The 15,232-nt window shown below is 43.2% G+C and overlaps 1 protein-coding gene across 3 annotated transcripts in view; it reads right to left on the reverse strand.

Annotated features, from left to right (window-relative positions):
- Positions 1–15,232, reverse strand: part of abca2 (ATP-binding cassette, sub-family A (ABC1), member 2) — a 101,260-nt gene that overhangs the window by 45,509 nt on the left and 40,519 nt on the right. For all 3 annotated transcript variants that reach the window (XM_056376315.1, XM_056376313.1, XM_056376312.1), the window contains 3 exons: positions 10,979–11,092; positions 2,879–3,100; positions 1,221–1,597 (listed from right to left, as the gene is read on the reverse strand). In XM_056376315.1, coding sequence (XP_056232290.1) covers positions 1,221–1,597; positions 2,879–3,100; positions 10,979–11,092 — 713 coding nt within the window. The remainder of the gene's footprint in view (positions 1–1,220; positions 1,598–2,878; positions 3,101–10,978; positions 11,093–15,232) is intronic.

Raw genomic sequence — 15,232 nt, forward strand, 5'->3', positions numbered from 1 at the left:
CAGGCCAAAGAGTTCAATCTTGGTTTCATCAGACCAGAGAATCTGGTTTCTCATGGTCTGAGAGTCCTTTAGGTGCCTTCTGGCAAACTCCAAGCGGGCTGTCATGTGCCTTTTACTGAGTAGAGGCTTCCATCCGGCCACTCCCCACCATAAAGGCTTGATTGGTGGAGTGCTGCAGAGACGGTTGTCCTTCTGGAAGTTTCTCCCATCTCCACAGAGGAACGCTGGAGCTCTGTCAGAGTGACCATTGGGTTCTTGGTCACCTCCCTGACCGAGGCCCTTCTCCCCCGATTGCTCAGTTTAGCTGGGCGGCCAGCTCTAGGAAGAGTCCTGGTGGTTCCAAACTTCTTCCATTTAGGAATGATGGAGACCACTGTGCTCTTCAGCACCATCAATGCTGCAGAAATGTTTTTGTGCCCTTCCCCAGATCTGTGCCTCGATACAATCCTGTCTCGGAGGTCTACAGACAATTCCTTTGACTTCATGGCTTGGTTTCTGCTCTGACATGCACTGTCTACAGTGGGACCTTATTTAGACAGGTGTGTCTATATAAGGTGTGTGCCTTTCCAAATCACGTCCAATCAATTGAATTTACTACAGGTAGACTCCAATCAAGTTGTAGAAACATCTCAAGGATGATCAGAGGAAACAGGATGCACCTAAGCTCACTTTTGAGTGTCATAGCAAAATACTTAAGTACATGCGATATTTCAGTTTTTTATTTTTTAATAAATTTGCAAGAATTTCTAAAAAACTTTTTTTGCTTTGTCATTATGGGGTATTGTGTGTAGATTGATGAGAGAAAAAGGAATATAATCCATTTTGGAATAAGGCTGTAACATAACAAAATTCGGGGAATACTTTCCGGATGCACTCTATATATATATATATATATATTTATATATATATGTATAAAGTGAGGACTAAGTAATGTCAAAGACATTGAATGACACAAGATACAGTGCATTAACAACAATTTAGTTAGAGGCTAATTCCAGCTGATTCCAGCTGAGCAATCATTTTTCATCCGTTGTAATTACCAAGTTAAATGCTTAAATGTGGGAACACGACATTTTAACCAAAAACTTGAAGGAAAAAGAAACACTAAACTATGAAAAGATACTTCTCTGTTCTCCGGTTAATTTTCTACAACAAGAATAAAATGTTCTTCACATAATCACAGCTATCACTTTTTGTCATTTTTGGATTTCATTACTCACCTGTTGTTCCCACACAGGATCGGCTGCAGTCCAGCCCACAGTTGTACAAATGCTGAAAACTGAGAATGAGGATTCTCTAATTCCTCCTTCCCTTTCCCTCCTCTTGGTCTTCCCCCTCCCTCTGATCCTTTCTCCCCCTCCTCTTTGGGGAGGTCCGTCGTGTTGGGGCCCCAGGTGGTGGAGTTGAGGGCCCAGGTCATGTTTGTGGTGGAGGCTGGAGATCGACCAGTACAGGCTCCTTTGGGCAGCAGGCGGGCCAGGCCGGAGAGCAGGTCCACATCCTTGAGAAGCCTCTCTACATCAGCCAGGTCCTTCAGTAAAGCTCCGAGATGGGACTGAGAGAGAGGAGCCCAAGAGTTGGGTTTCTCCAGGTGGAGCTGATGGGATGAGGGTGGAGGAAGAGAGGTAGAGATGGTGGAGGGAGAGAGCCAGTGAGTAAATACAGTGTGCTCCAGACTTGCAGTAGGTAGAGCAGGTGGTTTCGATCCCCAGCTACTCCTGTCCTTGGGCATGACACTGAACCCCACAAAGCTCCCAGCTGCCTGAGCAGCACCCTGCACAGCACTCTTTGACTGTGTGTGGGAATGGGTGAATGAGCCCTTTGGATACAACTTCCATATCAATGCAGCCATTCACTATCATTCATTTAATATTTTTCACACATGAATTCACTGTCTCCCTGTGCTTTCAAGATAAGAGAACTGATCCAGCATTTAACAACTTCCCCTTTTGGAATTTTAAAGAACAATCATAACTTAAAATACAGGTTTTATTCTCAATTGTTCATTAGTTTATAGTGCATCTGAGGTCCTGCTCAGACCTGCATTAACATCCATCTAAGCCTTAGATTCTAAGGTGATCTGATCACAAGTGCACAGCTCAAGCATACATCTAAAATACACTGAGGACGCAGAGATCCGATCACACACCACATGTGGCCACATTCTTTTAGCAGTGTGAACAGTCCTGGACCACACTGAAGGACCGGCGGGGAAGTGAGAATCCATCTCAGGTGGTCACTGAGACACATGTGGAGATGTATTTTAATGCCAGGTGTGAACTGACGTACTTAGAGCTGACCACCTGTGATCTGATGGTCTGCAGGTGTGAACAGGGCCTCAGCCACAGCTCCCTCAAACCGCAGAAAACCTTTTATTTTCATCTTGGAATATCATACATGAAATCCTTTCTGTTGGACTTGTCCTCAGCAGGACTCATCTGTTTTATCTGTCTATGTTGAGTTGAAGTATCAGGTCTCTGATCTTAGGTATAACTAAAATCAGTTTACATAGACTACATTGAAAATACAGACCCCAAAGTACAACCCCAATGCAACAAAGGTGACTACACCTGTGAGCACTGAGACAAATCTGATTACACCTGTGATTTCCAATGGAGCCTAACTCCATGAACAAGGTTATAAAAGAACCTGTGTCCTGTATTGATTCAATACAGGACGGAGCATTTTATTTTCAAATACAGGGCAATCCCATATTATACGGGAAAGGTGGCAACCCTAGTTGTGTCTAATGTAAGATGGCTCTACAAGGTAAGAAGTTTCCCGAATGATGAAAAACAACTTTGGACTCCACAGCACTCAAATATTTGTCATGTAAAACGAAACAAGAAAACAACAGTTGTCTTTGTAGCAGCCGTACCTTCTCGGTGACACTCTGTGTGTTGATCTGCTCTCTCAGCTCGAGGCTCATCTGCCTGAAGCGCTCCGACCTTTGACCCTCCCCTCCGCTGCACAGTGCACTGCGATAGGCCTGTAGCACCGGCTGCTGCTTCTCCGGCACCAAAAGGATATTACTGAGCTCACTGGCCCTGCCCTCCCCACAGGTGAGGGTCTCCAGCATGGCTCCAGTTAAGAGGATCCCCTGTGTGAAGACAGAACCAGCTTGAAAGGCCTGCTCTCATAGAGACAGGTGAGACATGAACAACCATTACATGTGGGAGGAACAGAGCACACTTTCTTTGTTTCCTGGGCAACAAAGGCTCCAATGGGTGAAACCATTGTGGCCCAACCTATTCCAAGATTCACTGCAATGACGGTAATGAAAGCAAACAACACAGACAGAGAGCCACTTCCAAATGTAAGTGAGTTTCAGCTCAGTTCAACAGCTGACGGTACAACTGATAAAAACAAGGGCGTTGCTAGGGGACAGGAGCCGCGCTTTGCAACCAACGGTAAGGGAAGGCACAGCTGGTGATGCACAGCAAACATCAGTGCGGCTTTCGCAGTCTACAACGACTGTGAAGGGCCACACCTTTGTAGACCACGTCCTCTAAAGGAGGCGGCCCCTGAATTGAGACACAGCTACAGTGTTGTACTCTCGCACGAAAAGTTAAGTGTTCAAAGAGAGGTGGGAGTACAGGAGTGGACTGACTGACCCCATTTCTGTTTCGCTAAATTGTTGTTTGTTGGTACTGAGATAAACAAATTTCATCATATCCTCAATTGCTGGAGAAGGACTGAATTATTCAGTTTTATTAATATTAAATGTCTTTCTTAGATGAGTGCGAACAATGGGGGGCCTCGGAGTGTTCTGGTACTCCCTAATTAACACCAACAAACCACCTGAAGGGAGGTAAAAGTAAAGGGATACTTCAGGTTTTTTGACATGGGGTTGTGTAAGGAAGTCGTTAGATTACACACAGTGCAGCACGCTCCCAGTTAGGAAAGCTGACCAGCAGCACTCTTGTTTAGAATTTAAATGTATGCTTCATGCAGAATATTTTCAGTGGTTTATCTTGAAAACAGCACTTTCCTTTGGCACGCTGATCTAGCGTATTCCTAAACACAAGCGCACCTATGGAGCACACTATATCACACCGCTTAACTTCCCTTCTGTCGACTCTCCTAACGGCGAGCACACGGAACAGAATCTACTGCGGGTAATGTAACACATATTCATGAGTACCTCACACAAACCCACGTCAAAAAACCCAAACTATCCGTTTAACTTATCTATTTATTTATTTTTCCTTTTCGAATTTGGTGAAGCAAGAGAAAAGAGAAGAAAGTGAAAACATAAAAAGAGATAACATAAGGTAACATGATGGCATACACTACAACAGAGAACAACTGACAGCTTTTTGTTATTGCTATAGATTTAGATATATGACTGATATAAATATTTGATTTATTGAGGAGAAAGAATAAGAAAGAAAAAAATTATTTATAAAAAATAAATAAATAAGGTGTAAGGTATTTATTTATTTAGCAGTGTACTGTCCTTGCTGGTGTTACAGTGTCCATACAGAAGTTAATGTAGTCCATGGTGCATTCAACCATCCAAGGTCAGGGTCCTTGCTGTTACCATTTTCCTGTGACTCCAACAGGACATTCCAATCCGTCCACTCAAAACAGTCCTTTAGAGACTCACTGGTCTCTGGGGTCCAGTTCCTGAATGAGCGGGTGGTTGCAGCCTGCCTCAGTACACAGGGCTTGTAGGAAGGCTGAAGGAAAAATTCATCACACTTGTTAGCCAGGGAGTTGACATTTCCCATGAGGATCGATGGTAGAAAAGGCTTATATCTCCATCTGCTAGCCTTTAGCTTAGCCGCGGCTCTGCATCCACGGTACAGCTTCTTCAGCTCAGCCGGTATGGGATGTTTAACTCCATATCTGGTAAACTTTAAAGCCAGGAGTTTTCCTCTGTGTACATTATTTTCTCCATCGTCAGACAAAACAACAACATGTCATTCTACAAAAATGTATACTGCAAAAAAAAAATGAGGAGCAATGTGAATTTGCTGCCACTTGTTGCCGGCGCATCATTCGAATTATGTTCTTTTCATTCAGTGAATATGATGAAGCTGCACAGCTAATGCACTGCAAAACATGCAGCAGCTGTTTAGCTCAGATCACCACAGCCTGTTCCACGGTGTGACTGGAGAGAAAGTAAGAGAAAGTGAGGAGCATCAAAGAGCATGCAGACATGACTGCACACAGTTCAGCTGAAGATGCCCTCCAGCAGAAAGAGGAGCACTAGTGTCAGCTTTTTTAATTAAAAGATGGTAAGTCTTCAACATAGCCTACTTCATTATCAAAGAGGAGGCAGCCTTCACCATGTCCCTTAAGCTGGTCGCTCTCCATCATGCAAACGGCCTGGACTTTGGCACAACATACGGCAGTGACCAGGCATGCTGCATGTTCATCACAGCCATTGGTTTGGGCTTCATTAAGGAGCTTCAGGAGTTCAATTTACAATCAGCCAGGTTCTTTCCTACTCTGTCTGACTGTTCGGTTGACTGATCAGTGAAGGACTGGGAGCGAACTGCACCTACTTCCAGAATGGCAAACCAGTGAACCAGCACATCCAGATTGTTGCCCTGGACTACATCCATACCCAGGGCTGCCAGGGACTGTTGAAGATTGGGTGGGTGAAGAGCTTAAATAAAAAAATCTCATTGGCTTTGGGTGCGATAGTGCTGCCATTATACTGGGTGTGAACAATGGAGTTACCGCCAAACTCCAGCCGTTTGCGCCCGTCCCTCGTCTCATTCTGGTGTGTGGCTCACCATCTAGAGCTAGTTTCTCTAGACTGTGTCAAACACATTCCTCAGGTGCAAGACATCAAATAAATGCTATGTGCAATCCACAAGCAGTACACCTTGTCTGCAAAGGCCTCATGGGAGCTTCAGAAGAGCAGATCAGCAAGGCGATGGAGATCCCCATTGTGAGGCCGAGCAACACTGAAGGCCTGAGTGACGAAGTGCAGGCCCAGCTTGGTACACTGTGAGAACCATGTCAGGAATCCCAATGACAGGGAAGCAAGTGCAGCCATGAAGGGGAGGGTAAAGCTTGTGCAGCAGTCCCTGAAGCAGTACAATATGCTGCTATTCACCCACCTCATGCTGGATGAAACAAAAACTGAAGCACCTCAGCCTCTTCCAGCAGGAAGGCCTCACATTGCAGACGGTTTCTGATGGACTGCAGACAGCAACACTGGCTCTCGTGGCCATGCAGGTGAGAAATCTTTTTTTTTTGATTTGTTATTAAGTGCTAAATGTCAGGTAGGAAACCTTATTTGTCATGGACCCATGTACATACATACAAAAAATATTTTATAAATTCATAACCCCATGATTTTATTAAATACTGTCACAACTCAACATGATTAAAGTTTTTGGTGATTAAAGTGAGGAAAATGTTGATGACAAACCCAGGCCTAGGGCTGCAAAAGTCTTTGGATGAAGTTGGGGTTGGAAGCACCTGGCAGGGAGTCCAGCTCACCAGGACCAATGCTGATGATGACAACTTCAACATCCTAAAGGAGGGGTCGCCAAGTAAGTTTGGGCCTCGGGCCAAGTTTTTTCTAATCCATCAGATGGTGGCCAGAACATGATCAAAGGCTAATTGAAGATACTTATGAAAATGCAATTGGGAATTTACTTTGTTATTGTTCACATATGTGGCGCTGTGGCCCACAGGCACAGACAGGGGAGAGCGATCTGGCAAAAAGAGTTTATGAGAATCTTTTTAGGTAGAACAGCAATCCACGATCTTGCTCATCATCTGCATTCTGTTTCCACTCTAATTTTATTGTGAAAGTCCTGACCGGAAGTTGTGATTCCTATCTCTCTGCTGCTTTGACACGTCAGCTCGTCCACCCACAGTCACATATTATACGTTTGACTGACTGATTTACTGAACTTGTGTTATTTTTTTCATATGGCACATCTTTCGTCCGTTCCATCAGAGGTTTGTCAAGCAACTGAACCTTTGGAACTTCCTGTCAGAACCTTTCAGAATAAAAGCTCACAATAGCTCGAAATAAAGCATTGCTGCAAAAAAAACCCAAACAAATTATTTTCCAGGCAAAATCACTAAAATGAAAGTCATTCTGTTGGTGACTTTTTGCTGCTCAGACGAAGATCTATTGTAGCAACAGAGATCTTTTTTATTATTATTTAAAAAATCATATTATTAAAATAATCTGGTGGGCCAGATATTATTGCTTGCCCGTGGGCCACCAGTTGCCAACCACTGCCTTAAAGCTTTGCCTCACCAACTGGCTCTGTGAGTTTGTGTCGGAGCAGCGTTTCCTGTCCAGCAGGCCACGAGACACCACAGGCACCTTTGACCTGAATGCCCTCACGGCGCATTTCCACCCAGTACTTGTGACGTGAGGACTTAGGGTTAGTAATATATGGAGACAACTAAATTTGACCTCATGGTTCTCGTTTCCCGTCATCACAGGCATCTCAATTGCCTCGTGCTGTGGCAGTGGCTGATTCAGGCTGCCACTGGAAGAAACAGCCAGTTCCAGATCTCAGCCTTGTCCTCCCCACGAGTGTGTGGCTTCTCCAGCAAGAGGATCAAGTCAGACTGGAGGAGTAGTGGAGGGGTGTTTTCAAGGCACAACGACCTCAGTACAAAGACTGAGACGATTGAGACAGCGTTCTCTTCTTCTTGTTCTCCTGTTCATTTTTCTTCTCATCATTCTGTTTTTACAGTTTAAAATAACTTTTGTTTTGTTTTGAACCTATTTCTTTAAATGTAGCAAAACAAATATAATTATTTATTTCCTCAACATTTTAATGGTATTTCTATTATGCCACAAACAACTAACAACTACAGATGTTAACATAAAAAGTAAAGAAACCAGTTGGGTCAGTTTACTACAGAAGCGTATTGCTGCCACGCCAGAAAAAAAAAAAACAGCATCATGTTAAAGCTAGGTTAGTTGCCGAGCAGACTGTCATCCCCTAGTTGGAGCTCCTATAAGTGTTATAGTCATTGTGTGTTTCTGAAACCTACCTCGGGCTCCAGCTCACTCTATTTTCCCCGAGCGCGGTGCAGCTGCGGTGCTTCTTGTTTAACAGCACCTTGCTGGGCAGGTGAGGTGAATGCTGATTGTACCCTTTTCCATTGCTGACAAAAGCCCGATATTAGAGGGTCTTTGCAGGTTTTTGGACCAGTGGAAAAGTGGCTGACTATCAACACTGAGTGTAATGTGGTAGGATCAGGAGTGAATGGTTGTCGAATCCACTCTAAAACTAACTTCACCGGGGTAGCCAGCCCCGGGAACACAGTCCGGTAGGCTACCTTCTCATGTACCGTCTCATAATGTTGAATTTTATTGCAACAGCAGGGAAAACAAGTAACGAGAAATAAGAGATGAGATTAAACCTGCTCTTACTTTCTGCTGCTGCAGATAATGTGGGTATTCCCCAAATATGCAACTTGCTGCATCTCTTCCTGTAGAAGGAAAATACCAGTGAGAACAAAAATTAATGTAACGCTTCCAATTTTGAATTTATTATTCCTTAAGACATATGCTCTCTTATGGACTGATGACGGGGTGAGTTGGCCTCTTTTTGTTTAAATCAGGAATAAAAATATCTCTGCATACAGCAATGTGCAGCCAAAGTATGAAGACAGCCGGTCCTAAACAAAACTGTTTTCCTCCAAGATTAATAGTGATGTCTAGGATGAATGCCAACATTGTTGTGAAAAGTAAGCTACAGGACAACTGCTTAGCCTACACCATTATTAACAAACAGCAATAACTTGTAGCCTCCCTGAGGGGTTGTTTGTTATTGTTTCTAATTTCTGCTTTAGTTTCTGCCTTACTTTTATTGTTTAACCCGCTGATTTCCTCTTTTAATTTTTGTTGGACCGTGGCTGTGAGTATAATTTTGGGATCATTTCAGATGCAGCACCTCAATAAACTGGGGCATGAAAGTCACTCATGGATCACTGTCAGCTATAGGTGCACTCCATTTGGACGCCCCTGCTGAGCGGCGAGGGTGGAGCAAAGGAATGTGGGCAGTAGCTGGAATTACTAATTAATTGTTATCATTGTATTATTAAACACATAATACATTAAATAATTGCAATAAAAATCGTAAAAGACAAACTTCAAAAAGCCTTTACACTTGCAGCATTGTGATGAGGATTCACTGAGAATCTTGTCATGATTTTGTTCAAATATGTCGCAGCAGGTCAATAAAATGTGCCCATTTTATAGGCTGTACTTAAGATATTGAATAGCTATTCCCTAGCCTCCTGCTGTACTCAGCATATCTAGATTTTAACTGCAAATATTGGCCACAAAAATGGTGATAAACATAGTAGGGTGAGTTTCCTGAAGGCCTGGTCTCTCTCTCTGCATTTCTGCCATTGTGACATTCTCAGTTCCAGTTTCTGGCAGCTGTCCCCATCCTCTTCTCAACTTCTGCTGCAAAGTAACCAGCGATGACCTTGGGGTTGCTGTTCGTCGAATAAGCACGAAACCACACAATAAGTCTTGAAAAACCATTGATCGCTCCATTAAAACATAAAGCAGATGGTTTTAGTTTGTCGTATGAGTCCACATGCCACATAAAATTCGGCCCAGGGTTAACGTATGGCATCAGGCGTTTTCTCTGTCTATGCTCCAAACCACGGGGACTGAGAAGCTTCAACAAACGTCTCACTCTACTTTGGGTCACAACATGACCAGCTTGGATGCAGTTCAGATGGTGTAGCTTCCGTGGCCCTCCAGCCGATCAGTGAGGAAAAATTCTTCTTAATGTGCGTATTCTTATCACAGTGTCATCCACCTTGTTCAGTAATAGCAGAATCTCTCAATGTCTCAACCCAAGCATGGAACAGAACTTCATTAAATCCTGTAAATTAGGCATATTCCTTAGGTTATTCTCCACATTCTCCAACATGAGCTTGAAGTTATCACGTTATAACGTGAAACATTTCATGTTTTTACAATATAAAGTATTATATTGTTATGATGTGATAAGTTATCAAAGCATATGGTTTGAACAATAAACTTTTCACATTATCACATCATACTGTTTTTCTTTTTTCTGGCTTGGCAGTAATACGCTTTGTAGTTTACATTCACTTCAGGACGGTTAAAATGGTTTTTTGGGATGGGTCCAGAATATTGGTATAAAAAAAAAAAAAAGTTAGTCTGGAGCCCTGATGTTGTCTGTATGGACAGTCACATGATCCATACAAAGAGTACAGCGTGTTAATTTGCTTCACATATTTTTCTATAAATAGTTTGCAAACCTCGCAAAAACCTAAACATGTTGTAAATGTGTAATGATTTAAACATTTGTGTCTGTCTGTCTCACACCACCTTCACCCGGTTTAGTTGTTCCCAGTTCTGGGTTGGTCATCCATCCTTTTTTCTTGCACATATACTTTGTAATATACGGTAATGCAGTGAAGAGGCTCAGGGTTCCAGGTGTTTTAGTGCAGGTGTACTTTGCTACTGTTTTTATTTGAATTAACAGTCAATATCAGGCCTAAGAAGAAGCCAACAACAGTAAGAGCACAGTCGTTAGATGTGAAGACGCCAAACGCAAGACCTGAATCTGAGATTGCTGATTTCTATATTAATTATAGTCATGCGTGTTAGAATGAATGAATGAATGAAACTTTGTCTCAAGTTATTGCTCTCTCATGTGGAGCTACTCATGTGAGTATCAAGGAGCAATACAAAAGGACCATCCTGGTCTGTGCCTTTTGCTCTCTTCTCTATCCATCGTGAGATTTACCAGCGACTCCTAACACTCTAACAACAACCGCAGAGACGACCAGACAACAATCCTCATCACGTCACCATCCAACAGCAAAACACTGTTTCGTTTTCCAGCAAAACCAGCTGATGGTTTGATTGCAGAAGCACATCTTACCCAACACTCAAACTGTTCAGTGCTTCATCTACACTTTAAAGCTGTCACCAAACTGGACCTCAGTGTTCAGATATGGGTCTGTGTGTATGGGAATCTTTACTTACCTCTAGATGAAGAATTCTATCTCCAGGTTTTTGTTTGTTGTCTTCTGCTCCCTGAATCCAACTTTGTATCCCTGCTCCATCTCTGAGAGTTGTCCCAAAGATAAGGCTGTACACCTACAGAACACACACACAACCACACACACAGAAACCGTAAGACATACAGACACCAAACTTGGCAGATATGTTCAAAGTTACCCACGATTTAGGCAACAAAATTCCCATCAACTGAACACATGGTGGCACTATAGTAATAGTAATAGTATAGTAAACGAGACAATTCTTGAAGAAATGTGAATGTGCCTGCTGCTTGGTGCGTATCCATCACACATATTTCAATCTCTACAGAGGTTTAACCTAAATTTGTCCCCACAACCACAGCAAGACATGTCTACACACATGTGCATGCCCATTGAAGTTGTCTGGACTGGCCTATATGACCTCACAAAAATGGGTTCTAAACAAAATTGTCCTCACAATCATAGAAAGACATGAACACACACAAATACACAGTGCTGATTTACCTTATACATGTTCTCATACTTGAGAGTAATAAGGGTAAGAGTTAATGAGTCTAATTAGCAAATAAGAATCAGCTTTGTCCAATTCTACCCAGATACTGCGTTAGTAGTAGTGTGTGTGTGTGTGTGTGTGTGTGTGTGTGTGTGTGTGTGTGTGTGTGTGTGTGTGTGTGTGTGTGTGTGTGGCTGTGTTTTTATCCATCACAGAGATCAAAGAGTCTCTTAACGAGCTGTTTCGCCTTGTGTCTAGCTGGAAGACACAGAGCTGTCACAGATCTGGGTGTCATTTTGGCTCGGCGAGCCTCTCAAACAGCTGCTATTTCTGAAAAAAATGATAACGCCTATCAGGAACATGAGCGGACCATGAGCGACACAAGACCTTCGTGCACAGATATGTGGCTTTGGTGTTTCTAGAGCCAAAAATGTGGAAACAGGAGCAGGTTACAACAAAGGGTCAGTTCTGGTTTTTCTCAGGAAATCAGCTGAATTGAATAACAATAGCAATTTTCTATCCACCCATCCATCCATCCATCCATCCATCCATCCATCCATCTTCATTTTCTTCTGTTCAGCTGGGGTCAGGACATGATGGCAGGAGGCTGAGCAGGGATGGAAAAAACAGTATAATCCCTGTCATCTGGGTCTACCCTGGGGAAGGGGAGGAACCCAGGAGGCATCCTAATCAGATCCTTATCCTGTCATCGTGAACGATCAGTGACTCTGATCCTTTCTCTACGGAGGAAACTCATTTTGGCTGCTTGTATCCGTGATCTTCTTCTTTCCATCACTACCCAAAGCTGATGACCATAGCTGAGGGTTGCAAAGTCGAAGGACTAGTAAATCGAAAGCTTGACCTTCTGGCCCAGCTCCTTCTTCACTGTAAAGGTCCAGTACAACATCCACATTACTGCTGATGCAACACCAATCCCCTGTCCGTCCATCTCACGCTCCAGCAGCAACTCACCCCCCACCCAGAGGGAGCAGTCCAGTGTTTTCTGTCAGAGAAGCATGGCCTCAAACTTGAAGGTGCAGATCCTCATTCTGTCCTCAACCTTAATGAGTTTCTTTCGTCTGTTGGCATCCTTTGCTTTAATGTCTCCACCCCAGCACACCACAGCAAAGAAGATAGTGCTTGCAACCACAGACTTTTACAACATGAGGAACATCATATTGCAGACATTGAAGGACCTGAGCCTCCTCAGGAAGTAACGCCGGCTCAGGCCCTTCTTGTACACGGCCTCTGTGTTGGTGGACCACTCCATTTTGTCACCCAGTTGCACGCCCAGATATTTCTGATTTAACAATGTCAACGTTAGTCCCACTGATACAGACTGAAGAGGGTAGGGACTAGATTTCTGAAGTCCACCACAATCTCTTTTTTCTTTGCAACATTAATCTGCAGGTTATTGTCCCCGCACCACCTGACTATGTGATCCACCAGGACCCTGTCCTGCTCCTCTTGTCCAACACACCCCACAATGACAGTGTCATCAGAAAACTGTTGTAGATGACATGACTGAAGTCTGATGTGTGGGTGGTGAAAAGCAAGTGTGATAGCGCAGTATCCTGGTGGGCCCCGATGTTACAGATCAGACGTTCAGATGCACAGCTCTGTAGCCTCACAAACTGTGGTCTGCCCGTCAGGTAGTCCTCAATCCATGTGACCTGGGGGGGGGGCTCTACCTGCATCTCCTCCAGTTTCGCCTTCAACAGTCTGGGCTGGATAGTATTGAAGGTAGGGATGCTCATTTAGAAGTTTTTTCTGACCGACAGCCGAGATTTAGAATGGAATACCAATATAAATGTTTTTTTTTCTTCATAAGAAGGGGCTTATTTTTACATGTGCAGAATCAGCATAATAGCCTAAATATACTTATAACTTAAAATAAATAGCAAATCGCAGCCAGACTTTCTGATTTATAAACAGTTTAACAAAACGAAAACACACACTGAATCCTCCAGCGCTGAGAGCGCTGTAAGGAAAACCTCCTCCTCCTCCTCCTCCTCCTCCTCCTCCTCCTCTTCCTCCTCCTCCTCCTCCTCCTCCTCCTCCTCTCTCAGCTAATTAATGATCAAAAGCAGCCAACAGGTGAACAAAACCTAAACTGGCAGTTGCATCTTCAGAGCTCAAAATAAAAGAAACAGAGCAGGTCTACCTCCGTCCTCAGCATGGCGGACAGCTCGTCTACTGGTGTTTGTTCAGAAATAGCAACATGTGGACATTGTAACTGTCTGAGAGCCAGGTTTCATTGTTCATTTTCTACATTTCATATGTGTCATATAAATTCATGATAATTTAAGTTCATAAGGTTATCAAAAATAATTAAAAATAGAAAAGGGTAACATGGATAAAAGGTTTGTTTAAAATAATTTTGGTTGTAAATCAGATGCCCTTCATGTAAGTTTTTGTTTAATTTTGAAGAGTAAGAGTCACATCATCAGTATTTGGCTAGATGTATGACTGTGGCATTGTGGGTCAGCGCAGTGGATCAGAGCATCATGGTGGCAGAGGAGGAATGTACAGCTCCAAATTGACATTTTTCTGCACAAGAGGCGCACACAGTAATTGTATTGGATTTATATGTGTATATTGTAATTAACATGTTTATATGGACATTAACGAGAATTTGAAACAACAGAGAGACTTGTGCTTCAACTTGTTTCTTTTCATTTTTTGTAGTTTTCATGGTGTCGTCTGATGTCTTCGAGAGGGAGAGAAATAAATATTGAGACCCGCGGCGGAGAATAACTGCTCAGATGGTACCGATGTCCCAGGAATGCAGAGATAGCACCTCACTACCCGTTTCAGTTCTGCATGGTCCCCAGACCTAAAGGCCCTCATTTCTCTGGCTGGGCACTTGACAAACTGATAGAAGGTGGGAAGTGTGGAGGAGAGAGAGACTTGGTTGAAATCACTAGTGATAGTGATGAAGGGGCCTGAGAGTTTTGTTTGTAGGCAGGCAGTTATGCCGTGGATGACGTCACAAGCTGCTTCCGCATTTCCAGAAGGAGGAATGTAAACAGTGACGGCGATGACAGTGGTAAATTCCCTTCGGCAGGTAATATGGGCAAAGCCTGGTGGTAACCAGCTCAGTGTTCAGGCTGCAGAAACGCTCCTTAACATAAATATGCCCCCCCCCCCCCCTTCCTCTTGTGTGCACGCAGGGGTGACTCTGTCCGCTTGGACCGTGTGGAAGCCGGGGATGGTAACATTAGAGTCTGGTATGTGGTCACGTAGCCACGTTTCAGTGAAACACATGATACTGATAAATAAGGATTTTATTGCAAAAGGCTTTGGAATGGTTGGTGTATGGGGGAGTGAGGACTATGGTTTTAATTGATTGGTTTATACGCAAGTAATCATAAATTTAGCAATACAGCACTCAAAATGTCAAAAATCACCAGAAAGCCACTTCACTCTGTTTGAAACGTGCGATGAAAGACCACTCTACTGTTTTCAAAATGTGGATAATTAATCAAATTTTCATAGTAAAGTATAAACAGTCACAGACTGTTAAAAATCTGAATGAAATGTGATAAAAACTTTCAAAATCTTTTGAATTGAGGACGTAGAGACAATAAATGTTTTAGCTGTCCTAGCTTGTTAAATGTGTGATGAGAACTTTTCTTATCTAATCTTAGAAATAATTTAAAACTTCCACTGCATCAGTTCTCATTGGTCTCAGTTATAATTAATTTTTAAGGACACTCAGTTCATAAGCCAAGCTGAGAGTCT

Source organism: Seriola aureovittata, chromosome 5, assembly GCF_021018895.1.
Source record: "Seriola aureovittata isolate HTS-2021-v1 ecotype China chromosome 5, ASM2101889v1, whole genome shotgun sequence".
In the NCBI taxonomy this organism is placed as follows: Eukaryota; Metazoa; Chordata; class Actinopteri; order Carangiformes; family Carangidae; genus Seriola; species Seriola aureovittata.